The following is a 24,799-nucleotide window of genomic DNA, read 5'->3' as shown; positions in this document are numbered from 1 at the left end:
CTGTGACAAGTCCTGCATAAGGAAACCTACCTGGTGTTTCGTTACAAGATTCACCTCGTCGACGAGGTGTTTATTTCTGACAAAGCGGTGTTGTCAGTATGTGAGATGCTGAAACAGAGTGTACGTGGGCTTCAAAACCTGTAGGATCTAATCTACCCTGTATGTAGTTCCACAGAAACGGCTTTTCTCCAAGACCCCCACTGCCCCTGCCCCATGGCGTTCCCCAGGCTCACCCTCTCTGAATGTCTCCTTCTGCTTCAACACGCCCTTGAGGGTCAGGAGGTGGGGTACAGCCGGCCAGCCAGCCACCGTGTGGTGCGCTTGGCTCTGCAGGGTCAGGACCTGGCCTCCCCTCTGCTCCGCCGAAGCCTTGAGAACAAGCTGTGCTGTGCTCTGGTCCACCAGCACCTTGTACAACAGCCAAACCCTAGAAAGGAACGTGATGGGAATAAAGGCAGTCCTTACACTGCGGGCAGACCGTGGAAGGTGGGTCCCTGCACCCCACCGTCCAGACCCCCCACAGGACTGCTTCTATCGGGCTCTCAGCCCATGGAGACGCAGTCTAACAGCAGCTAAGATCATAGGCTTTGCGGTCAGCCAAACCTGGATCTGAATCTCAGTGCTGCTGCTCACTAACTGTGGCCTTGGACAACGACAGAACCTCTCTGAGCCTCAGTTTCTTCTATTGCCAAGTGGAGGATAAAAAAGAACTACTGACACTGAGTGGATATTACTGATATTTTATCTATGCATCATATGATACTGAACGATGAGAAAATAAATAGCTTCAAGAAGCCTGGTGTTAAACTTCCTAGAGCGCTGGCGCAGGGGACGTGATCCCTACTGTCCACATAGGATGCTCTACTGTAAGACACCATGGGAGGCACCTCTCTTGGGGATCAACGGTGCAAACCACACAGTTTTGAATGTGTGTGTTTCCCTACAGCCTTTGCAAGTAATGCCACCGGTTGGTTTCTCTTTTTGCATTGCCTACTAGGATGCTTAAAGCCAAATCTTAAGCTGGACTCCAGCCAACGTAGAAGATCTCGTGGCCTGCATTTTGTTTCCTAAAGCCACTTTGAGCACCTTCCTATTTTCCCCAGTTTTCTTTTCCCTTCATGCTAATTTCCTCATGTGTTTTGAAAAATCTAGGACAAAAGTTGGGAAACTATGGGCCTGTGGGCCAAAACCAGCCCACCACCTGTTTTGTAAATAAAGTTTTATTGGAACACAGCCGCACCCATTCATCCCCATATCAGCTAAGATACCTCTGGGCTACAAGAGCAGGGTGGTTCCCACCAGGACCATATAGTCCATAGATCCAAAAATATTTACCACCTAGCCCTTTGCTGAAAGTTTGTCAATTCCTGACCTAGAACAACATACATTTTTATAATCTGCCTCAAACCCTTTTTCGACTGGAGATAAGGAAGGACGTTTGGACAGGTGGATGAATGGATGGATGGATGGACAGCTACAGAGGGTAATTCTGGGGACAAAATCATCCAGGACTATACCTGAAACCTTGGGTCTCCTCAAATTCACAAAAGCTGCCAACGCTGGGGCCGCAGGGGAAACAGGGCACTAATACTTAACGGAGACCCAATCTGTGCCAGAAGGTATCACACTGAGAAGAGCAATGCTAATGGCAGCTGGGGAGCGAATATTCTCGCGGGACAGTGCTGGTGTGGCGTTCACGTGCGCTGCTCCATTAACCTGAGGACGGCCCTAAGAAGCAGGCTGAGAAAGGGCACAGTGGCTGGCCCGCAACCCAGAGGCTGCGCTGGGATTTGAACCCGGGCAGCAGGCTCCAGAACCCAGGATCCTAACGGCCGGATCGCGGCGGATAAACGGGCATGCGCAGTGAAGGTCATGAGCTCACAGTTGGTGAGTTCAAGCCCCATACCGGGCTCTGCGCTGACAGCGGGAGCCTGCTTGGGATTCTCTCTCTCTTTCCCCTCTCTGCCCCTCCCCGACTCGTGCTTTCTGTCTCTCTCAAAACGAATAAACTAAAAAAAAAAAAAAAAAAAAGAATGGCCTAAGTAGGGAGGATTTAGGCCCGGTCCCCGAGGGACGCAAGGGGGCGCCTCTGAGCCATGATTTCCCATCTCTCCGGGACACCAGCCCTTTGCCCGCCGAGGTCCCTCCTCGCTCACAGGGCCCCTGGGGACCCTCACCTGGCTGGGGCCACCTTGCTGGACAGCTGCAGCTGAACAGCCCTGGGGGCGCGGAGGACTGCCTGGCGGAGGAGGACACTGGCGCCCCAGGCCCTGCTGCTTCTCCGGGTGTCCCGGCTGGTGTCGGCCTCCAGCAGAAGCAGCTCACGGTCGGAGGCGTGCACAGACAGGGAGCCAACGACGCTGCGGTCTTTGTATCGCCGGGCAGTCGCCTGCACCTGAAGGGAGACAGGAGAGGACTCCGAAGTGGAGGGAGTTCAGGAAGGGTCTGTGGGAGCCAGCTATGTGGGAAGGCCCTTCCTCCTGGAAGCGTTCCTGAGCCACTCCAGCTGTGAGAACCACCAAGCAGGCACACAGGAAAAGAGAGGAGGCAGAGGGAAGAAGGGTGGATGGCCTTCCCTGACCCCAGAAGACCTCCAGAAGCTCCAGGGCTCAAGGTGGGGAGTGTGCGGTGTAGGAGGAGGAGCCATACTGGGGGGCGGGGAGGGGGGGGCGGGGACAGGCAGAGGCAAAGGCTTGGCCAGGCTCCCAGGGGTGGGGGTGGGAGCAGGGAGTTCCATCTGGTGCCAACTCCGCAGGAGCTGAAGCCCCTTTCCTAATCCAGGCCTCAGTTTCCCCATTGGTCCAGCCTGGGAGGTGCAGCGCAGTGATGTGGGAAGCTTGTAAAACTATGCCTGGTCCCTCCATGGACGAAATGATCAAGTGGTCCATCCATGCAATGGAATATTAGTGATAAGAAGCTCCAGAAAGACGTGGAGGGACCTTAAATGCAGCTCACAAAGTGCAAGAAGCCAGTCTGAAAAGGCTATACACCGGAAGATTTCAACCGTATGACATTCTGGAAAAAGGTAGAACCAGGCGTCAAGGGCTCAGAGGTAGCTAGGGGGTAAAGGGGAAGAAGGGATCCACAGATGGAACACGGGGCATTTCTAGGGCAGGGAAACCACTCCGTGTGATACAGTAAAGAAGAGTATATGACATTCTTTGCTTGGAAAAACCCCTACAACCATACATCCCCCAGAGGGAACCCGGATGTAAACTACAGACTTTGGTTAATAATAATATATTAATACTGGCTCGCCAGTTAGAATGTATTACACTCACGCAAGATACTCCTAAGAGGGAAAACTATGAGGAAAAGGGAACTCTCCGTACTTTCCATGCATCTATTCTGCAAACCTACAAACCACTCTGGAAAATGAAGTTTATTAATTCTTTTCCAAGTATGCCCGGGACCCCCTGACCAATCAACTCAGCGCCTCCAGGGCTGGGGTCCAGGAATGTTCTAAAACCTCCATAGGTGATTCCAACATGGCTTGGGCTGAGAACTTTTAAGTCACACCCATGTTTTCTCCGACTGGGCCTCTGCGGGCCCGAGGACTCCCATAAAGCATGCGCCCTCAAGAGGGGCAATATCGCCCCCAAAATGCAAAACCTGATTTGTGGAGGGGTGGATTAAAAAAAAAAAACTTATGTGTAAATCATAGATGTGCATACAGCACGCAAACAAACACAGGACGTCTGTGTTATTAAAATTTCAATTAGGGGGTGTGTGGTAGGGGCCGCTGGCTGGTTTGTACACGTGCACCCTGAATGCCGTTTATCGCTCCCTTGAGAATGTATGGATCCCGTGCTCCGTCTGAGTTCCCATCAAGCAGGATATGTAGGAAAAACATGTTCAGCGTTCAAGGTCAGGGACTCCAGAGATGGCCAAGGGGGAGCATCTCCTTTGTAACAAAGAATGTCGGTATGGCAGACCGTGATCTCCTTGGAGCTGGCCATGCAAGGAGGGAAAAGGCAACAGATAGCTGGCTGGGCTAGATGCCGCGGGTAGATCCCAGCAGCGGATGTTTTGTCCAGTGTGCTGTTCCTGGACTCCCTGTACGTAAGTTTCCCCCAATAATCCTGTTTTCTTTGCCATATCTGGGTCATTTCTTCCGTCTCGCTGGGCCATCACCCACCCTCACCTTAGAGTCTGCCCGGGAGCAGTTGCCTAATTGCCGGGCTAGCCATGAGGCTGGAGAGAAACCTCCCCGAGTGGTAAGGTGTTGGAAAGGGGAAAAGGGGAAAAAATCCACAGGGGGATATGTCAAGTCGGCCAGTGACCTCTGTGTGGGGAGGGATGGCCCATACGTCAGATGCTTGTGGAGCGCCGCGCGAGGACAGGGACGCCCTGAAAACGCCAGCCGGTCCAACGCACTTGTTGGAGATGCCGCGCACAGGGGCAGGGGAGGGAAACCAGAGCGGGACAGCAAGCGAGAGAACTCAGCGTGCCATCCGGCGAAGCTCGGAGGCCACAGGAGGCCAGCGATTAAGACGCAGGCACGTGACTAACAGGTATTTACCCAGAAGATACAAACATAATTCAAAGGGTTAAACAAGACTCTGCCAAGAGACTGTGCTGTCTGGGACGGGCTGCAGGAGTTAACAGGACAATGAAAGCAGTCCTCATGTCAGGCTGCCCCCCACACAACGATGCGATCCCACTGTACTCGTCACTGCTGACACCTGGCTCGGTATCGACGCGCATCCATTCCCGCAGGTGCGTTCCCCTCTCCGTGGGGATGGCTACGGGCATGCGGTGCCCGGGGCTGGCCCTACTTACCCTGGACTGCACTGGACACTACACCTGGGACGCTACATCCCTGCCTGCCGGGCCATCTACTCACTCGCTTACAGGAGAAACCTACCAGCTGGAAGGTGGTCAGGGCCCGACGTAGAACCGAAAACACATCTTAGCGGCTCTGTCCCCTGGCCGTGGTCTTCCCCTCTGCGGCCGCCACGGACGCAAGGTGGCAAGACACACGGCTGCCATCTTTAATTCCACCTGTAAGGCAATCCCCCTCCTTACCTAGGAGAGTTCCCGAATAAGGCAAGTAGTTCTGCCAAGTGGGAGAGCTCGTGATGTGTTAAACGCAACACGAGGGACACGCGCTCTCATCAAAACCGAATGCTGCTCATATGCACCTGAACGTTCCCACGACGTCTCCCAAGCCACGGCTAGTTGAAGCACACAGAGTAAACCTGCTGATTCCCTGGCTACTGACCCGGCTTGGTTCAATCGCTCGCCTTCTTCCTAGCAAAATGCTTTCCAGAGTTTCACAATCGTTTGTGTTTCCCTAGCCCCGGGACGCTGTGGCTCTGGGATTTGGTTACAGTGCACCTCGGCATACCGGCTCCAGCGACGCCGCGGATGAGAGGCGTGAGAAGAACGTGTGGGCCGTCCAGGGTGCACAGGGGTGGAGCGTACGGGACGTGCTGCTGGCTGCTTTGCGCACGCACACCCTGAACACACCTGCCCGTCACTGTCTTGAGGATGTCCACATCCTGTGCTCCCTCTATATTCCCATCAGGCAGGATATGCAGAAAAAAACATGTTCAGTGTTCAAGGTCAAGGGCTTGGGGGGCGGCCAGCCTGGTGCGCCTCCTTGATAACAAAGAATGCCCGGATGACAGGCCTTGATCTCCTTGGAGCGCTGGTCAGGCGAGGAGGGGGAGGGCTGCGGATACTTGCTAGGCTACTTGCGACCCTACAGAAGCTTGCTGTGCACAGAGTCCAGCAGCAGATGCTTTGGGGGGGCTCCAGGAGGGGGACAGAGGCTGACAAGGCTGGGCTCCCGAGCCCCACTTCACCCACAGAGATAACGTAAACAAAGGGTGCTGCTGTTTTAAAAAGTGACGACGAAGTCTGAGCCCGTGAGATGACCCAGCATCCCCATCATCAGCTACATCCACTTAATGGGGACATGGGCTCCACAGCCGGACCGGCCCGGTGCCCATCTGGGATCCTCTACCTACACGCTCAGTGACCTTGTACAAGACACATCACCTCTCTGTCTCAGACTCTCATGTGCAAGATGCTACAATGGCACAGTCACGGGGTAGCCATGAGAGAAGCCACGTGAAGGGCTGAAAACAGAGCCCGGCACGCGGTAAACACTCAACAGACAGCAGCTCCCATCACAAGGGATTACAGTGACAGCATGGCCTCAAATAAGGGATGCCAGCGGCCCTGAGATGTGCCGTGACTTTATGGACCCCGGTGAGAGCAAAAAAGCTGGTAACAAAACAATGAAGCTATGTGGGTCTGAAGACACATCCTGATTTCAGAGCTATTGACACACTGTAACAGGTGCCTCTGAGAAGGACCAGCTTTCATAATCCGAAGCTCTTCTCAGGCTCCTTTATAGAGTTTCCAAAGCCACCAGCACAGGGATGAGCACGCAGCAGGCATTTAAAAACTGCCTTCGAGTTCTGAGCCTCATCACAGGTGGGACCACCCGTCTACACCTCCGTCTCCCTAGCCCATGGCCTGATTCCTGTGGATGTGGTGCATACAGCTTGCTCCACGAAGCAACCAACGTGCAGGGGCTTTCTGAGCACCCAGTGCTGCGTGGACAGAGCTCAGCCTTCCTGCCTGGCTCCTTCTCTCCGCCCTTTATTTCCTTGTCAAGTGAAACCCTTCGTGTTTCCACCCCACACCAGGCAAAATACTCCAGGGTCAAAAATGATCAGATGGCCTCCCCCAAACACAGGACAGGGTTTAGAGGACAATTCTGCTTCTCTCCATTTTCAAGGGTGAAATGTGATCGTTCTACCCCCCAGGGAGCCAAAACCCCTTCTGGCCTGGACAATCACTTCCAAATGATGGATTTGGAAACCTCCCTGCCATCTGTTCTTGATTCTGGACTGGCTGTCTGGCTCAGCTTAACATCCTGGGGTGGCCTCCCCCCGCCCCACACCGGGGCCTCCATCGTCCCTTCCTTCCGCCCCATCTCCCAGCAAGCTGGTGGCTCCGAGACAGCACTTGGCAGGCAATTTGAGGTCATCCCAGAGGGCCCACGTCCGTACCTGTAAGTTTGGAGGAAATGGGGGTCTGTGGGGATGCCTGAGCTGGAAGAGGAACACCAAGTGGGAGTCAGATCCGTTCAGCTGGACTGAGACCTGTTGAGAGGCCGAGGGGGAGGGGGAGGGTCAGAGGGAGCAGAGGAGGGAGAGGGAGAACCCCAGAAGGTAGCTGGCTGGGCGCTCCAAGGGGGACGGTCATCCCAGAGTTTGCCCAAATCCCAGGCCAACAGCACCTTCTGTGATGCTTCTTGGCCCCAGATGTTACTCAGGCTCTGTTACTTGCAAGCGTGACAAGTACAGACCCAGACATGGGGCTGGGAAGATAACTCTGGGACCCTGGAACCCCTACGTCCCCTGCCATGGTGCCTGCTCATGTCTCCCATGTCCACGGCTGCATTCTATCTGACCCTGACCAGGAAGTAGGCACTGGACAACGGGCTTTATAACCATCGCCTCATTTAATCGTCACCGCTCCTCTCACAAGCTGGTATGACGAACTCCATTTCACAGATGAAAAAAAAAATGATATTCAGTGGGGTTGAGTAATTTCCCCAAGGTCACATAGCAAGTCCACAGGGTAGCTAAGATTTGAACTTGAAAGCTCTCTGGAGGTGAAGACAGAAACAGTCACCCGTGCGTCCCCAGCACATAGTGCAGCAGAGACCCAACCCGTGTAGAGCGAATGATTGAACAAAGATACCTCCAGCAGCTGCTAGATAGTCACCGAGCTGCATTTTCTGGACACACAGCGAGAACTACATTTCCCAGCCTCCCTTGCAGCTGGGTGGGCCAGGTGATAAGTTCCAGCCAATGGGATGTGGGCAGGAGTGGCTGGACCCACTTCAGGGACTGGCCGATGGAAAACTTCTGCATAATTCTCACTGTCCCTTTCCCACGCATACGCCCAAAGTAAGCGCTCCAGGGCCCCCTGCCCCCTCTTCAGCACCCCCCCCCCCACCAGACACCTGCGCTCTAACACGAATGCCGCTCCTCCCCCACCAAAGAGGCAGAACTGACCTGGGATGGGACGTTGGGGCTGGCCGTAGCCCTTGCGTCCACACTGAAGTCAAACAGTCCCGGGGGACCCCGTCTGAAGACAACGTCCCCATCCAAACTCAGGGCCTGGGGGAGCCTCAGCTGGAAAGCAACGGTACCGTTTACTCTCTCCCAAGAGAGAGCTCCCAAGAGCTCTCTTGGTTGAGAGCTCTGCTCAGGGGCCACCAAACAGTGTCTGCCCAACCTGGGGACCGGTACCTGGGAGGAATGAGCTGCATTCAGGGCCAGGCGGTGCCAGATTTCCTCACCCTGAGATCTGTCATGGTGCAGACCCCTTAAGTGCAGCACGACGTTCTGGTTGACTTTCAAGGTTGCCTCCACCTCCCTGCTCTTAGCCTGGGTGAGCGAGAACCGGTGGCATTCAGAGACGTGACTTCCCATTTCCCAGGGCCTGCAGAAGCCACCCTGGGAACCCAGCGGTGAGAACAAAGTGGTCCCAAGATGTCTACCCACCCACTCACAGGGCAGGGAGTAGGACCAAGTGCACCAGGGTCTTTCCAACAGGGATGGTCAAGGCCGGTGCCCACAGGTAGAGTTTGTGGGGTGGGCCTGAGGGGGCAAACTTGAGGGTCTGTGTCTCATTCCAAAGGAGTGTCCTGGTATTAGTCTGTTTTGTTCACTGCTGTATGCCTCATATTTAACGCAGGACCTGGTGCATAGTAGGTGCTCAATAAATATCCGGAAGAATCCAGAATCACCAGTGATAGCCTGCAACCCCAAGGCCAAAGACAGGCTGGAAAAGACAGAGAGAGAGAGGGAGGTAGGAAGGGAGGGAGGAAGGAGGAAAAGTTGCTACTTCTGCTGGCTTTGAAGACAGAGAAGGAACCACAACACAAGAACCATGGGTAGCTTTAACAAGTTAGCAAAGACGAGGAAACGGATTCTCTGCTGAAGCTTCCGGAAGTCATGTAACTCCAGCAACACCTGATTTTAGCCAGGTGAAACCCATTTGGGATTTCTCATCTCCAGATCTCCAAGGTAAGAGTGTGCTGTTTTAAGCCACCAAGGGTGTGGTACTTTGTGCGGCAGCCATAGGATCCTACCACCCGTGGGGGGATCATCTGTTCACTTAGCAGCTACTAGCCTCTGCCACATGCCAAGCACCCGGGAGCAGGGCGCCATCTGTGCCCATGTGGGTTCACTGAGAAGTTACAAACGCCTTGCCACAGAATTTTATCGCTAGTGTATAACTTCAGAAGAATACACGACTTTAATTTAGAAACAACAGGGAGCAGGAATAAATAAATTCTTCCAAGAGAAGAAAAAGAAAGCATGCCATTAAACACAGAGAGGGTTTTGAAAAGAACGGGCAGCCAGGGTGCCCGTGGGTGGCTCAGTCGGTTAAGCGTCCGACTTGGGCTCAGGTCATGATCTCCCGGTTCGTGGGTTCAAGCCCCACGTCGGGCTCTGTGCTGACAGCTCAGAGCCTGGAGCCTGTTTCGGATTCTGTGTGTTCCTCTCTCTCTGCCCCTGCCCCGCTAGTGCTCTGTCTCTCTCTCTCAAAAGTAAACATTAAAGAAGAACGGGCAGCCATACTCAGCTAGATTCAAAGGCTCTGGTCTCCTTGGTTCTCGTTTCTTGTTACCAGGTGGGATTTGGGACCCCATGTGTCAGATCTTCTGATTCCTTTTTAATTAGAGGCAGAAATCTGATTTTTACCCCCAAATCTTCCGATGTTCGATGTTGACGACGTTTTAAAACATGTTAAGTGCTAAGCAGGCCAAACAAAACACATCTGGAGGCTGGATCCGGCCCACGGCGCGATTCTGCAATCTCCGGTTTAAACAACACTGAACACCATGGGGAGGTATTTCTGCAGGTGTTTGGGGTCGCATTATGCCCTCTGTTTCCTGTCAGGAGCTCCAAGGACTTCAGCCTCAAGCCTCTGGCAGCCATCTACAGCCCTGTTTAACTGGTAGGGATGTGGGGCCCCAGAAGGAGAGGTCTCTGTGCTCAATAGCTGGTCCCACTTCACCCTTCAGCAGGCCTCTGTATATCCCGCAAGGGAGAAACCACCACTAAGTTCTTCGTCCAGGGCCTGGCACATAGTAGGTGCTCAATAATTGCTTGCTGGAGAATGGGGTTACCTCCCGGGGCTTCTGCCCTAGAGGGATCAGGAAGGAGTCCGGGATGAGGGCTGAGGGGGCACCCGTCAGGTCCCTGAGGGAGAGAATTACGTTACATCTTGGTTCTCACAACCTCTGCGTTAAGAGATGCGTACTGTCTCCATTTTACAGACGGGAAGACGGGGGTCCAGAGTTGTGGAATCGTTTGCCAAGGGCACATCGCAAACACGAGTCTCATGCCTAGGAAGACGAATGCGAACACATTCTGAGGCAGGGGTTCAGGAAGCTACGGCCAGAGAGTCAGGCCGGGTTCGTTTTCCGTGTATACGGTTGTGTTTGTCAGTGCGGGCTGCTGTAACAACAATCCCATAGACCAGGTGGTTTAAACAACTGGAACTTATTTCTTCCAGTTCTGGAGGCTGGAAATCTGAGATCAGGGCATGCCGGCCACGTGGCTGTCTCCTTACTGTGTCCTCACGGGGGGGGGGGGGGGGGGGGGGGGCTCATCTCTTCACGGGGGCTCTACCTCGTGAGCTAACCCCACGCCTCCCAATACCTTCACATTAGGCCTTCAATGTGCCAATCTGGGGGTGGCGGGGACACATTCAGTCCATTAGCAAAAGTTTTATCAGAACACAGTTGTGCCTGTTCATTTGTGTTTTCTAGGGTGTTTTTTTGTGCGACGAGGGGGCGGAGACCGTATGGTCTACACAGGCAAAAAGAGTTACTGTCTGCTCCCTCACAGAAATAGGTGGTCGACCCCTGCTCTGGGTCAGGGACACGACAGATGTTCAATGGCACTGAGGTGACTATTCATTAAGCACTGACGACGCGCCAGGCCCTGAGGCTCTAAAGGTAAATCGAGGTGCACTCTGGAGATACTGCAGGTGTGGTTCCGGGACCCCCCCAACGAAGTGATTCTCGCAATGAGCAAGTCAGATAAAATGCTTGCTGTCCCAGTGCACACACAAGTTATGTTGACAGTGCAGTCAACTGAATGTGCACGAAGAGCATCGTGTCTAAAAAACCAATGTATATACCTTAAAGATACCTTATTGCTAAAAATTGCTAACCATCGTCTGAGCCAGTGGTAATCACCGGTCACACGTTACTGTAACAAATATAATAATGAAAACGCGGACTGCTGCAAGAGTTACCGAAATGCGAAACGGAGACCCGAAGTGAGCAAACGCTGTTGGTAAAACCCCACCAACAGCCCTGCTGGATACAAGGTGGCCACAAACCTTCAATTTGTATTTGAAAAAAAAAAAGCAAAATCTGCGAAGCGTAATAGAGTGCCATCGGATGAGGTATGCCCGTAAAACAGATACGGTACTAAACACGAGTCTCGCAGACCAGTAGGGGAGAAAGGAATTGGTCAAAGAATCCTATCAAAATAGAACTGAGATCTCCAACAGGAGCCAGAAGCAGAGGTGGGGGGTGGTGCAGGAGGGGTAGCTGGGGGATGGGAGGTGGTCTGGGGTCGCGATAAAGCTTCCCAGAAGACGTGACGTATGAGCTGAACCCCCAACAATGAGTAAAGGGATGAAGGTAAAGCTGAAGGAGAGAGGAACAGGTCCAGGCACAGAACATACAAGGGTCCTGGGGCAGGAAAGAGCCAGGTGAGGAAGGGAAAGGAGGCAGCAAAAGGGAGAGAGTAGTCTCAGGTGGCCTGGAGGGTCAGCGAGACAACAGCGGGCAGAGCTGGGGTCTGTGTCCAGAGAGAACTGTAATGAGGGGCATGACTTTAAGCAGCATATTGAAAAGCCCCCTCTGGCAGCCACGCAAGGTAGAAGAATGGGGACAGAGTGGAACAGAAAACCCGGGTAGGAGAGCATTCTGCTCGCCCAGGGCAGAGATGACGGCACTTGGATCGCGGGCCGCTGGGATGCAAGGGGCCTGGGGCCTCCGGGGCCTTCTCACTTACGGCGTGCTGACTCCAAGCAGCAGCACAACCCTCCGCGTTCCCGGGGACGGCCTTGCTGCTGTACGGGTGGGTCAGGCCCACACACACCTGGGAGGGAAGAGCACACATGTGCGCGCACACACACACACACACACACACACACACACACACACACAAGGACAGGTCAGAAGCAGACAAGGGGCCTCCCCTTGGGCCCAGCCTCCTCTCCAGCTGCACCCCAGAGCCCACTTACGTAGGGGTGTCCTGCCTGGTAGCCCAGGACTATCGTCTGCAGGGTCTCCTCTTGGCCGTTCAGGACCAGCCTGGTTTCCAGGGAGCATCGCTGGTGTGACTTGTCCGCCGTGAAGGTCTCCTGCAGGAGCAGACTCCGCGGGATGGGCAGAGGCAAGGGGTGCCTGGCGTAGACAGAGGATAACGGGCCAAAGAATGGCTATTAAAACAGCTGGCAGGGGCGGGGGGCCAGGGGTCCCGTGAGCTCAGACGGGACCTGTCGCAAGCTTGCAGAGCAAAGACTGTCACAGAGAGAACATGAGGACATACCCCGGCCCTGCGCATTATAATCTGCCAATTGATACCCATTCCCCGTCTCGCCTCGCCGTCTCGACAACCCAGGGACCGGGGCATGGCAGGGGTCATCCTCGCCCCTTGGCAGCAGAGACCCAAGCACAGGCAGCACCTGGGGTCTGTTACCTTCACTGACTCCTCTGTGCCTCGGTGTTCCCACCTGTGAAATGGGGGCTAAAATACTAGCCCCCCCCCCCCCCCCGCCATGTCACACGGTGGTTGGGACCATTGGACAGAAAGTCTACACAAAGAGTACAGGCTCCCTGAGGGCCAGGACTTCTGTCTTTTTTATTCTCTGTTTTCCAGACACCCAGAAAAGTACATGGCACATAGTAGGTACTCAACAAATAGAAACAAAACAAACGAACAAATGAGATCTATGCAGATAACAGATGCTGGTACTCTTCTGTTACTGCTGTTTGGACACGAGATGACCAAGGTCACGCAGAGGGTCTGGACATGGCCTGGAGTTCATGAAATCCCCCCTCTTACATCCCCAACCACAAGAGCCACCTTTGCAACCAGCTGTGCCTCTAGGAACTGAAAACATTCCCCAGAACGGCTTTCAGGCTGGGGTGGGGACAAGATTTCTGCTCCCAGGTTTCTTAGCATCCGAATGGAAGGGGGACTAGGGATGTGGGGGCTTCCAAGGGACGCAGATGGCTTGTCTCTGAGCTCCGGGCTCTGTCTGGGCCCCGCAGGCCAGCGTGGACCTCCCAGGAGCACAGCTCACCCTGTCCCCCGTGACCCTCCACGCTGCAGAAGCAGAGGCCCAGGAAGACAATGCTCGTAAGGGGAAGGGCCTGCATGTACCTGAGGAGGAAGGTCCCCCGCTTCTGGTACAACCTCCCATCACGCGTCACCTCCTCCAGCTTGCCCTCCAGCTCCAGGCCCTGAGGCTGGCCACTCATGCTGGTCACCAGAGCCACCAGTGACACGTGGGTCTTCCGAGGCTGCAACAAAGACCAGGCTGATGGGGATGGATGGCCGGCGGGGACCGAGCTCCTTAAACCTCCTGCCCGGGGGTCCAAGGGGCTCCTCCCACTGCCCGTCCACTGCCCTGGGTATGGCATCTGACAAGGGCTGCTGAACTGCATGGCAGCCTCACCCTGGATCAGACCGCAACATCGCACGGTATCACCACCATGCCTGCACCTCCCCAGGCGCCCAGCGGGGAAACGAAGTTCTCAGGCTTCTGGCTCCATGAGGCAGGGCTTTGCTAGCACGGGTCCGTGCTAATAAGGCTAGTTTCCATTTACATACAGAGAAACTGGGCTCAGGGAAGCCCAAGGTCATAGACCAAGCTAGTGGCACTGAGCCCTCTCCCACCCCAGGGGAGAGATCTGAGGTCTCTGAAGAGTGGAGCCTCCAGTAAGGGCTACCGGGACATACCTGCTCCATGTGCCTGTAAGCTGCCGTTAAGTTCACCTCCTGCAGGGGGCCCTTCAACCAGCCGTGCAGTATCTTAAGCTCCTGGCTGTTCTCTGCGTGGATCTCACTCTTCAAAGTCGCACTCCACGCTGATTCTACTTCAGTCCGGCTGCGGAAGAGGCTCTGTGCCAAGGCCATCTCCGTGGACACCTACATTGAGGAAGTGGAGGGTGACCCTATGTTCTCCCCTGGGACGCCCTTTCTCCCCATTACCACTTGGTGAACTCCTACCCATCCTTCAAAACCCCTCCGATACCACCTCTGGGAGGCCTTTCCCGACTGGTCCCGGCAGAATTGGTTGTTTCCCACAGGGTCTTGAGGAAAGAGGAAAAACTTCCCTCCATCTCTCAGCCCTGAACAGAGGGAGAATCTGAGTTGTCAGAGAAGATAACTCCCTTCCCCCTCTCTCCTCTTCAGCTCGGAAAGGTTATATGATCTCACGGGGCCACCATTATCAGCAGGCAGGGTCTCTGTGTCCCAAGGGACACACACATGCGGGTGGCCTTCTTTCCCTGCATCATCGCTGTGGTCTTCAAAGGCCTGGGAAGACTAGGTGTTGTTCTGGCTTGTCCTGGAGCTGGGGGAGGGAGGACACTGTAGCCCCACACACGGCTGTACACCCCAGCCCACGGCCCCCGGCACAGGCCCCACCAGGAAAAGCATGGTGTCTGTACCCTACAGGCCACTGTCCGCTGTTCACACAGCTCCAAGCCTCAGGAGAGGGGGTGATGGGGTCAAAATGGGGTTTAGGGATTACTGAACCCACTGCCAAATACTAAAAATCTGTGACGCCTTGTCCCGTAGGTCACTGACCCTCGGGTCTCCCCCCAGAACCATGCCCACCCCCCCCCCCCTGCAAACGCCAGATGTCCATTTCAGTGAAAGGCACCTCCTACCCACACACCTGCTCGGCCGGAGCCTTGGGGTCATTTACGTCGTGTCTCGCGCTCCCTCCTCCCCACTGACAATCCACCAGCTCATCTGTCAGCTCCAGATTCAAACGTGGCTCTGGCTGCCACGTGTTAGTCCCTCCTGAGTCCCCAGGCTTGCCAGTGATGCCTGACTCCTCACGCCTCCATCCTGCTCCCACTCTGCCCCTGACTCAGAGGGGACTGCACTGTCCCCAGATGGGCCCATGGAGCTGCCTCCTTCTGGGTCCAAGTCAGGCCTGGACCTCCTGCTGGGTCCACCCATCATCCCAACATGGGGAGGGGATGGATGTGCCCAGCTCCCTCGTGGGACACCCAGGGCACCTTCCACTGACTGGGTTTCTTTCAAATCTTTTGGCTTCTGAGATCAAACAGGTGCACAGAAGCATACTTAATTACATCCAGCAGCCGGTACAAAAGTCACCTACGACTTTGAAGGAGTTTTTATTCTGGTTTTCGGCAAAAGCCTGAGGTCTGCTTGTTGCTGAGTTACCCTCCAACCTGCCTTCCTATTTTTATCAGCTGCTAAGCAAGAATATGGGAAAGTGAGGGGTGCCCGGGTGGCTAGCTCGCTGAGCATCCGATCTCAGAGTCTGTGAGTTTGAGCCCCGCACTGGGCTCATTTGTTAGCACAGAGCCTGCTTTGGGTCCTCTGGCCCCCTCTCTCTGCCCCCTCCCTCAAAATCAATCATTAAAAAAAAAAAGAATATGGGAAATCGAGATGGGATGGGGGGATGGGGTGGTCCCCTCTCCCAAATTCACTTAGCGACTAATTCTCAAGACTGTACACATTGGGTCATCCAAACCACCCACATCTGTGACCTGATCTCAGGTCTGCGTGTTCTCCCTCTGCGTGGGAGACTTTCTAAATGGCAGGGAACCACGCTCCTGGGCCCAGAGTCCGCCTGCGGGAGGGGAGCAGGGGGCGTGGCTGGGCTTGCGCACCCGGAGGTAAGTGGTAGTCGGGGTGTAAATGTGGATCTTGCCCTCCCTGTCGCGGCCCCGACGCCTGCAGGCCACTTTTATCACCAGGTTCTTGAGGGTCCGAGCTTTGCCCAGCGTCAGCTCCAGAACAGCCTGGAAAGTGGGTCGGTGGGGCCAGTACAGCCTGTGAGCCATCGAGACCATCAGCCAGGGACTATCCAGGTTCAAGGCTCCTGCAAGAAGTAAACAGACAGAAGTTGGACACCCAGTATGAAAAGAGCTACTGGCAGGCTTCGAGAGGTGCCTCATCACATCCACCATGGGCAGGTTTCGCAACTGGGAATGGGTGAGAAGGGGCAGAAGGGAACTTTGCAGAAGGCTGGTGATGCTCTGAATCTTGCAGGGGCTACACAGGTGTGTGCACCTGTCAAAACTCATTAAGTGGCACCCTGGAGAGGTGTGCATTCCCCTCTAGTTAATACCGCACATACTGGAATACTTAGGAGTGGAATGTATGGATGTCGCCAGCTCACTTAGAACTGCACCAACAAATAACCTGGACGTGGTAAGGGGACGGATATGTGATAACACAAGGGGAATAAAAATGGAATCGTAGAATCTGGGTTAAGGGTACGTTGGTATCGATGATACAATCCACGGTACTTTTCCGTAGGTTGGAAGTTTTGTCACAGTGACATGTTGGGCAAAAGGTATATATGCAGATGGGCACCTGGGTGGTTCAGTCGGTTGAGCGTCTGACTCTTGATTTTAGCCCAGGTCATGATCTCGTGGTCGGAAGACTGATGCTGACAGCCTGCTTGGGATTCTCTTTCTCTCTCTCTGCCCCTCCCCTCCTCAAAATAAATAAATAAACATTAAAAAGAAAAAGAAAGGTCCACAGATACAGGTCCCAGGGCTCCCCATCCAAATGCTCAAGACGGAAGCTTCCCAGTCAACAAGTGCACCCCCAAACCTCCAAACACATGTAGAACTCCTTCCAGAGTAGTTCTGAGTGGTCAATTCTTAAACATAAGCACACACCTAAGCCTTGCGTGGCATTCAAGGAAAGCCACTCATAGAAATTCAGAAAACAAAAGTTAAAAGAAACTCAGAAAAATCAAAGCCCCCAAATTCTCTTAGGTCTCAGAAAGGTAGGAGGAGTTGTGTCTGTGAGCAAAACACTCTAAGAAGAGAGCTCCCAGGAACAACAACAACAACAAAAAGCTCTAGAAAATAGAAGAGAGCCAAAATTTAAACGTAGTCGAAGGGGTGGCAGAACTTGAGGAAATAGGTCATCAAAACAGAACAGAAAGATAAACAGAAGGAACAAAGGAAAGCAAAGAAAGAAAATTAGAACCTCAGTTTCTGGAGCCTATCTGACCACAACACAGAGGGAAGGAGATTATCAAAGAAACTGTACAAGAAAACTACCAGACCTGAAGGACACTTCCAAGTTGAAAGGGTCTACACAAAGTGCCCAATACAATGGATGAAAGAAGATGCATGTCAGGGCACATCATAAGATCTGAAGATGCTGAGAATACAGAGACATTCCAAAAAGCTTCCAGAGAGTAAGAAAGTGGTCACATACAAAGGCCGATGGACCAAAAATAGTATCTCAACTGTATGAAAGGACAGTAGAGCAAAGTCCTCAAAATCCCAAGGGGAAAACGAAAATTCTCTACTCAGCCAAGTTACCCAGGTAGAATGAAGCCAGTTTAAACATTGGGGGAGCAAAACATTTACATCCTGTTATGAGATGAACTGTGTCTCTCAAAAATATACCAAATCTCACCCCCTCAGTGTATCTCACAACAAGACCTTATTTGGGAGTGAGGTCATCGCAAATGTAAGTAGTTATGATGAGGTCACACTAGAGTAGGGTGGGCCCTAAAACCAATAGGACTGGTGTTCTTGTAAGAGGAGGGAAGTCTGAACCCAGGCATACACACCAGGAGAAAGCAATGTGACAACAGAGACAGAGATGAGAGCAGTGTGGCTGCAAGCCAACAAACTCCAAGTAGTGATGGCCACCACCACAAGCTAGGAAAGAGTCAGGGAAGGATTCTACCCAGGGTCACAGAGGGAGCATGGCCCTGACAACACCTTGAATGCAGAATTCTAGTTTCCAGAACTGGTGAGAGAATTCATCCCTGTTCTTTTAAGCCACTCAGTTTGTGGTCATTTGTTAAAGCAGCTTTAGGAATCTAATACCTCTCTCAGGAAGCTACTGGAAGATGTGCTCCATCAAAACAAAAGAGTAAATCAAGAAAAAAGAGGACATAAGTGCAAGAAACAGGGCTGTGACCCAGAGAAGTAGAAAGAATTCTCAGAATGATGGGGAAGGGACACCCCAGAACCACAGCTGTGCAACTAGTCTACATTGGAGAGGGACAGTGGTTCCAAGAAGAAGGTCTCCAAGAAAAATATGGGAACTAATTGAAGCTGATGCATAATCTCATGTGTTTGGCCATCTGGAGAAGAGTTTTGCACTTATGCTTAAAAAACTGGGGATAATTAGTAAGAGGAAAATAGGAAACTAACCAAACAGGGGGAAAGCCCATTATAACTCCAGAAAAAACAAAAAGTCAGCTTTGTGTCTCAGCTAAGAAGGACATTTATAGAGTCACAATTAAGTAAACAGTGGATATTCACAGACCAACTCTTTTAGGGGGGCAAAGAAAAACAGATATTCGAAAAAGTCTGGTTAAAGAGTTACATTATCATCTTGTCTGGTAAAAAAATATATGAAGAATGTCTAAAATAGAAAAATCAAGAAATAGCAGTATAATTATATTATTTTAAGAGCTGAAGAGTTTAATAAGAAACAGATAAAAGAATTTATAATGGTTGCTGTATTAAGTAAAACTCTGGATAGAAAGATATGAAGCAGACAATTACAATAATTGTTATAAACTAGCTTTTTAGTTTAGGGATGCCTGGGTGGCTCAGTTGGTTAAGCGTCCAACTTTGGCTCAGGTCATGATCTCCTGGTTCGTGGGTTCGAGCCCCACTTCAGGCTATGTGCTGACAGCTCCGAGCCTGGAGCCTGCTTCAGATTTTGTGTCTCTCTCTTTCTCTGCCCCTCCCTCATGTGCATGCGCACTCTCTCTTGCTCTCTCTCTCTCAAAAACAGACATTAAAAAGATCTTTAAAAAAAATTTAAAGAAATATTTCAAGTACATACGTCAGTAGAGAACATCATCTGATGGGCCCCTATGTAATACTCACCCACCTTCAACAATTACCAACTCAAAGTTTCTACTTTACTTTTCAAACTATGTATGACTACAATAAGAATAAAATTAATTCAAGGATAAACCATGGTAAATCCAGTTTTTCAAGGCGAGACAGTGTTCCAGGGAGCAGCAACAGCATGTGCAAAGGCTCTGAGGTCTCTGGGGGAACAGAAAAGAAGCCAGGGGGACTGCAGGGTAACGGACAACAGGTGAAGTGGGGCGGGGTGACACTGGATAATTAGTATATCAATCTTGACATCCAGGCAAACAAAAAGGAAAGGTATTCCAGGTAAGGGGCATAGTCCGAGCAGAGACCTGGGGGCCAGAAATCTCAACCGCTAGCCAGAGCCTCCCTAAATGACACTCACCTTCCCATTTCCACAGGGTAGCTCTAGAGGTGTCTTTCCACCGCAAGCCGGCAGCAAAGGGCAGCTGTCCGTTGTCCTGAACCTTCAGGTGTGTGCTGCTCTCCACGTGGGGCTGCCAAAGGCTCAAGTGGTACAGCTGTGTACGGTAATCCACCTGCCTCTCAGGCACCTGGAGCGCAAACTGGACAAGACCCACCGTCAACATGCTGGTCAGAGCACTCCACTCCCAACCTACAACATTCCCCTGGCTCACCGGGACAGCCACGGGTCGGCCTGAGTTCCCCAGTTATCAGGAACTGCCCAGCCCAGGCCACCCCTAAGGAAACCCTGTGCCCATCAGCAGTCACTCCCCACTGCCCCTGGAAACCATTAATCCAATTTCTGTTCCCATGGATTTGCCTATTGTGGACATTTCGTATCCGTGGAATCATATAATATACGGCCTTTAGTTTCCGGCTTGTTTTATTTAGCATGACAATTTCAAGATTCACCCATGTTGCATTGTAGCATGCATCAGAACTTTATTCCTTTTTATTGCTGAACAATATTCTTTTTTTTTTTCGTTTTTTTAATGTTCATTTTTTTTCAAGTTTATTCATTTTTGAAAGACAGAGAGAGACAGAGCACAAGCAGGGGTGGGGCGGAGAGAGAGGGGGACACAGAATCTGAAGCAGGCTCCAGGCTCCGAGCTGTCAGCACAGAGCTCGATGCAGGACTCGAACTCACAGACTGTAAGATCATGACCTGAGCTGAAGTCGGACGCTCAACCAACTGAGCCACCCAGGCACCCCTATGTTTATTTATTTTTTGAGGGAGAGAGAGAGAGGGAAAGAGTGTAAGCAAGGGAGGAACAGAGAGAGAGGGAGACAGAGAATCAGAAGCAGGCTCCAGGCTCAGAGATGTCAGCATAGAGCCTGACGCGGGGCTCGAACTCACGGACCGTGACATCATGATCTGAGCTGAAGTTAGGCGCTTAACCTACCGAGCCACCCAGGCACTGCGGGAGCCTTGCCATGTTAACATTCATTTTTCAATCCAGAAACATGGGATGTCTCCCCATTTATTTCAGTTTCTTTAATTTCTTTCAACAACATTCTGTGGTTTTCAGAGTATTAGTTTTACTTTCTGTTGTTACTTTTATGCTGAAGTATTCACCTTTTCTGACACTATTACATAAGGAATTATTTCCTTAATTTCATTTTCAGGGTTTTCATCGCTAGTGTAGCGAAACACAACTGACTTTTGTATATTTATCTTGTCTCCTGCAACTTTGAGGAACTCATGTATTAGCTTTAATAGATTTTTTTGTGTGGATTCACTAGGGTCTTCTACAGAGGACATAATGTCATCTGCAAACAGAAATAGTTTTACTTCTTCCTTTCTGATCTGGACATCTTTTATTTTTCTTGCCTCACTGCCCTGGCTAAAGCCTCCAGTTCAATGTTGAATAGAAGTGGTGAGAGCAGACATTCTGTCTTGTTCCTGATCTTAGAGGGAAAGCATTTAGTCTTTCACCATGAAGTATGATGTTGGCTGTGGATGTTTCATAGATGGTCTTTGTCAGGTTGAGGAAGTACTCTTCCATTGCTCATCTGTTGAGTGTTTTTACCATGAAAGGATAAGGGGATTTGCCCAATACTTTTTTCTGCTTCTACTGATCATCTCATCTTCTACCGATGCATCCTTTATCAATATGGTGTATTACCTTGATTTTCCAATGTGAAACCAACCTTGCGTGCCTGGGATACAACCCGTTTGGCTGTGCTATGTAATTCTATTTATATAGTGCTGAATTTGGCTTGCTAGTACCTTCTTGAGGATTTTGCATCTATATTTATAAGAGGTCTTTGGTTTTTCTTTTCTCCTGAGGTCTCGGTCTGGTTTGGGCACCAGGATGATACTGGGCTCAGAGAATAGCCCAGGAAATGATTTCTCCTCTTGACTCATCATTCAGTAAATTATTTTACAGTAAATTAATTCTGGCACAATCCAGTCCAGCCAAGAGGCTAAGAGCCTAAGGTTTGCAATGAGATATCCTGGAGTTTCTACTTCAATTCCGCCACATGGTAGACCTGTGGCCAGGGACACCTCAGACCAGCGTATTGACACAATTTCCGTTCCAAAGAATGAGGACAGATAGTGGTTACTTCACTGGGCTTAAATGAGATGGTACCAACAACACAGGTGACTTGTGGCCTGGTAATAATAAATGGCTCATGACTACTCCCTCTGTCCTTCCCTCTTCTGTTCCCTGTCAGCGTCTTAAGAATAAATAGTATCTTGGGGTGCCTGGGTGGCTCAGTCAGTTGACTGTCCGACTTCGGCTGATCTCATGGTTCGTGAGTTCGAGCCTCACGTCAGGCTCTGTGCTGACAGCTCGGAGCCTGGAGCCTGCTTCGGATTCTGTGTCTCCCTCTCTCTCTGCCCCTCCCCTGCTTGCACTCTCTCTCAAAAATAAAGTTTAAAAAAATTTAAAAAAAAAGAATAGTATCTTATTCATACTTGTCCCCCCAGAACCTAGCAGGGTGTCCGCCATATTCAGAAGCCTGCAGAAACACCGCCCAGCTTTCATGTCTTTCCCAAAACCCTGGGGGCCAGATGCTTTCCAGAAAGAAGATGTTTTCACAATTTAGAAGAGTAATGTAATGCATGTACTGCAGTAGTGGAAAGAGCTGTCAATCACGTCAGAGTTCTAATTTTTTCGAATGTCCAACAATATAAAAAAGCCATCTGCAGTAGAATAAATACAGAAAAGATGGTGCTCAGCCTTCCTGAGTGACCAGGGAAATGCAAATTCAAACTACGAGATATCCTTTCCACCCATATCAGCAATATTTTTCCAGTGGTAAAAGTCACATATGGGTGAAAGGAAACTGCTCCTCTTGGACGTGGCTGGAGCGGTGGGGGATTGATTCGAGCATTTTAGAGAGCAAACTGTCAAAAGGCAGCCACTTAAAAATATACAAATCCCAGTTGTGCATTATGACCTGTGTCCCAGAGATACACACGTGCCCAGGGAGGCATGCCCAAGGATGTTCAGATTCGCTCTGCTAGAAACCACAAGAGTTACATGGCCGAATAAGATACAATACAGCAGCACAGGGAACATGATGAACGTGTTTAAAAGAATGGATCAGATGTCTACAAAGTAACAAGAAATTCCTCCTACAGGGTAGCTGAAGGTCTCACAAAGCAAGACTCACCAAACAAAACTAAATGCTTGTGACAGGCCCACAGAGCAAACAACAGAAAGAGATCTCCTTTCCAGCGCCCAGGAATATAACTGTTGTTCCTTCTAGAAGGGGCCAGGATGAAAGAAAAAACTAAGAACGAAGTTTTAGCTTCATTCTGAATGTTACTTTTTTTTTTTTTCACAAGGGGAATTTATTCACAGAGTGTTGTTGGTCTATATAAAAGCAATTTAATACTTGGGAATAAAGTTAATCAAGAAGACCAAAGACTTGTATACTGGAAATCACAAAATGTTGGTGGAAGGGGTTAGAGAAGATATAAATACATGGAGAGACAACCAGTCTTCACGAATACAACCCAGAGCAACCTATAGGTGTAACTCAATCCCCATCAAGAAGTGCAATCACATTTTGGTGTGTGTGTGGCAGAAACAGAAAAATCCATCCTAAAATTCATATGGAATCTCAAGGGACCCCAAACAGTCCAAACAGTCTTGAAAAAGCAGCACGAGGTTGGAGGCCTCACAAAGCTACGGTAATCAAAGCAGTATGGCAGACAGAAAGGCAGCGACATAGAGACCAGTGGACCAGAATGGCGCGCCCAGAAGTCAACTCTCACATTTGTGGTCACGTGATTTCCAACAAGCACAGTGAGCCCAGTCGGTGGGGGGAAATCCCAGTCTGTTCAACACTCCGGGGCTGGGACCTCTGGCTATCCACACGCAAAAGAACACAACGGGACGCTTACCTTACATCACACACGAAAGTTAATTCAAAAGGGATCAAACACCCAGTTGACAGCTTAAACTAGAAGATCCCTAGAAGAAAGCATCAAGGAGAAACGACATTACATTTGGCGAGAATTTCTTGGCTAGGACCCCCAAAGCACAGGCCAGGAAAGTAAAAAGAGATCAATTGGACCATCTGTGAGTTTAAAACTTGTGTGTATCGAAGGCTGGTATCAACAGATGGAAAAGGCAATCCACAGAACGGGAGAACGTATTTGCAAACTACGTATCTGATACACAGTTACTGTCTAGAAGGTACAAGGAACTCTTACAACTCAGTGTCAACAAAGCAAAAGGGGGTTAAGGACTCAAACAGACATTTCTCCAAAGAAACAGACCAATGGCCGCCAAGGGCATGAGAAGATCTCAATATCCCTCATCGTTAAGGAAATGCCAATCAAAATCACAGTGAGGTAACACCTCACACCCATTAGCACGGCTACTATCAAAAACAACAGGAAACGACAAGTGTCAGTGCACACGCAGGGACCCTGGAACCCTCGTGCGCTGCTGGGGCGGGGCGGTGGGGGGGGAGTGTAAGATACGCAGCCGCTGTGGCCATCAGTATGGCTGTCGGTCGAAAAAAATTAAAAATACAATTACCATCTGATCCATCACTCCACTTTTGGAATTATCTACCTAAAAGAATTAGAAACGGGGACTCGAACCGATAATTCATACACCCACATTCACAACAGCATGTTTCACAGCAGCTAAAACACGGAAGCAACCTAAGGGTCCATCAACAGAGGAACAGAGGACAATGTGATGCACGTATCCAACGGCACATTATTCGGGCTTGAAAGGGAACCCATTCTGACACCAGGTACAGCCTGGACGAACTTGGAGGATGTTACGCTAAATGAAAGAAGCCAGTCAAAACGATACAAATAGCATAAGATGCCACTTATATGAGGGACCCCGGGCATCAAGAGGTGTGGAGAGTAAAAAGGTGGTTGTGGGGGCGGGGGGGCGCGGGGAGTGGCGAGTTATTCTTTACTGGGGACGGAGTTTCCATTGTACAAGAGGCAAAGTTCTGGGGGAGGCTGGTGGTGATGGTTGTACCACAGCGTGAGTGTCCTTAATGACACTAACCTATACATCTAAAGATCGCAAAAAAAAAAAAAAAGGTCAATTTTATGTTGTATTTTGTTACGATTAAAAACATTTTTAATATTTTTTTTAATCTTTATTTATTTTGGAGAGAGAGACAGCGTGCGAGCAGGGGAGGAGCAGAGAGGGAGGCAGACACAGAATCCGAAGGAGGCTCCAGGCTCTGAGCTGTCAGCAC

General features: G+C 51.0%; 1 protein-coding gene across 1 annotated transcript in view; it reads right to left on the bottom strand.

The window, feature by feature from the left end:
- LOC122209464 overlaps positions 1 to 24,799 on the bottom strand; it is a 127,791-nt gene that overhangs the window by 54,175 nt on the left and 48,817 nt on the right. The window contains exons 29-39 of the mRNA XM_042921333.1: positions 19,530 to 19,710; positions 15,944 to 16,155; positions 14,031 to 14,219; positions 13,452 to 13,591; positions 12,307 to 12,469; positions 12,075 to 12,161; positions 8,280 to 8,417; positions 8,043 to 8,162; positions 7,029 to 7,121; positions 2,178 to 2,395; positions 234 to 427 (exon numbers count right to left, since the gene is read on the bottom strand). Coding sequence (XP_042777267.1) covers positions 234 to 427; positions 2,178 to 2,395; positions 7,029 to 7,121; positions 8,043 to 8,162; positions 8,280 to 8,417; positions 12,075 to 12,161; positions 12,307 to 12,469; positions 13,452 to 13,591; positions 14,031 to 14,219; positions 15,944 to 16,155; positions 19,530 to 19,710 — 1,735 coding nt within the window. The remainder of the gene's footprint in view (positions 1 to 233; positions 428 to 2,177; positions 2,396 to 7,028; positions 7,122 to 8,042; positions 8,163 to 8,279; positions 8,418 to 12,074; positions 12,162 to 12,306; positions 12,470 to 13,451; positions 13,592 to 14,030; positions 14,220 to 15,943; positions 16,156 to 19,529; positions 19,711 to 24,799) is intronic.

The sequence above is a fragment of the Panthera leo genome, chromosome E3 (genome assembly GCF_018350215.1).
Source record: "Panthera leo isolate Ple1 chromosome E3, P.leo_Ple1_pat1.1, whole genome shotgun sequence".
In the NCBI taxonomy this organism is placed as follows: domain Eukaryota; kingdom Metazoa; phylum Chordata; class Mammalia; order Carnivora; family Felidae; genus Panthera; species Panthera leo.
The sequence above is the reverse complement of the archived record's forward strand: the minus strand, read 5'-3'. Positions and strand labels throughout refer to the sequence as shown.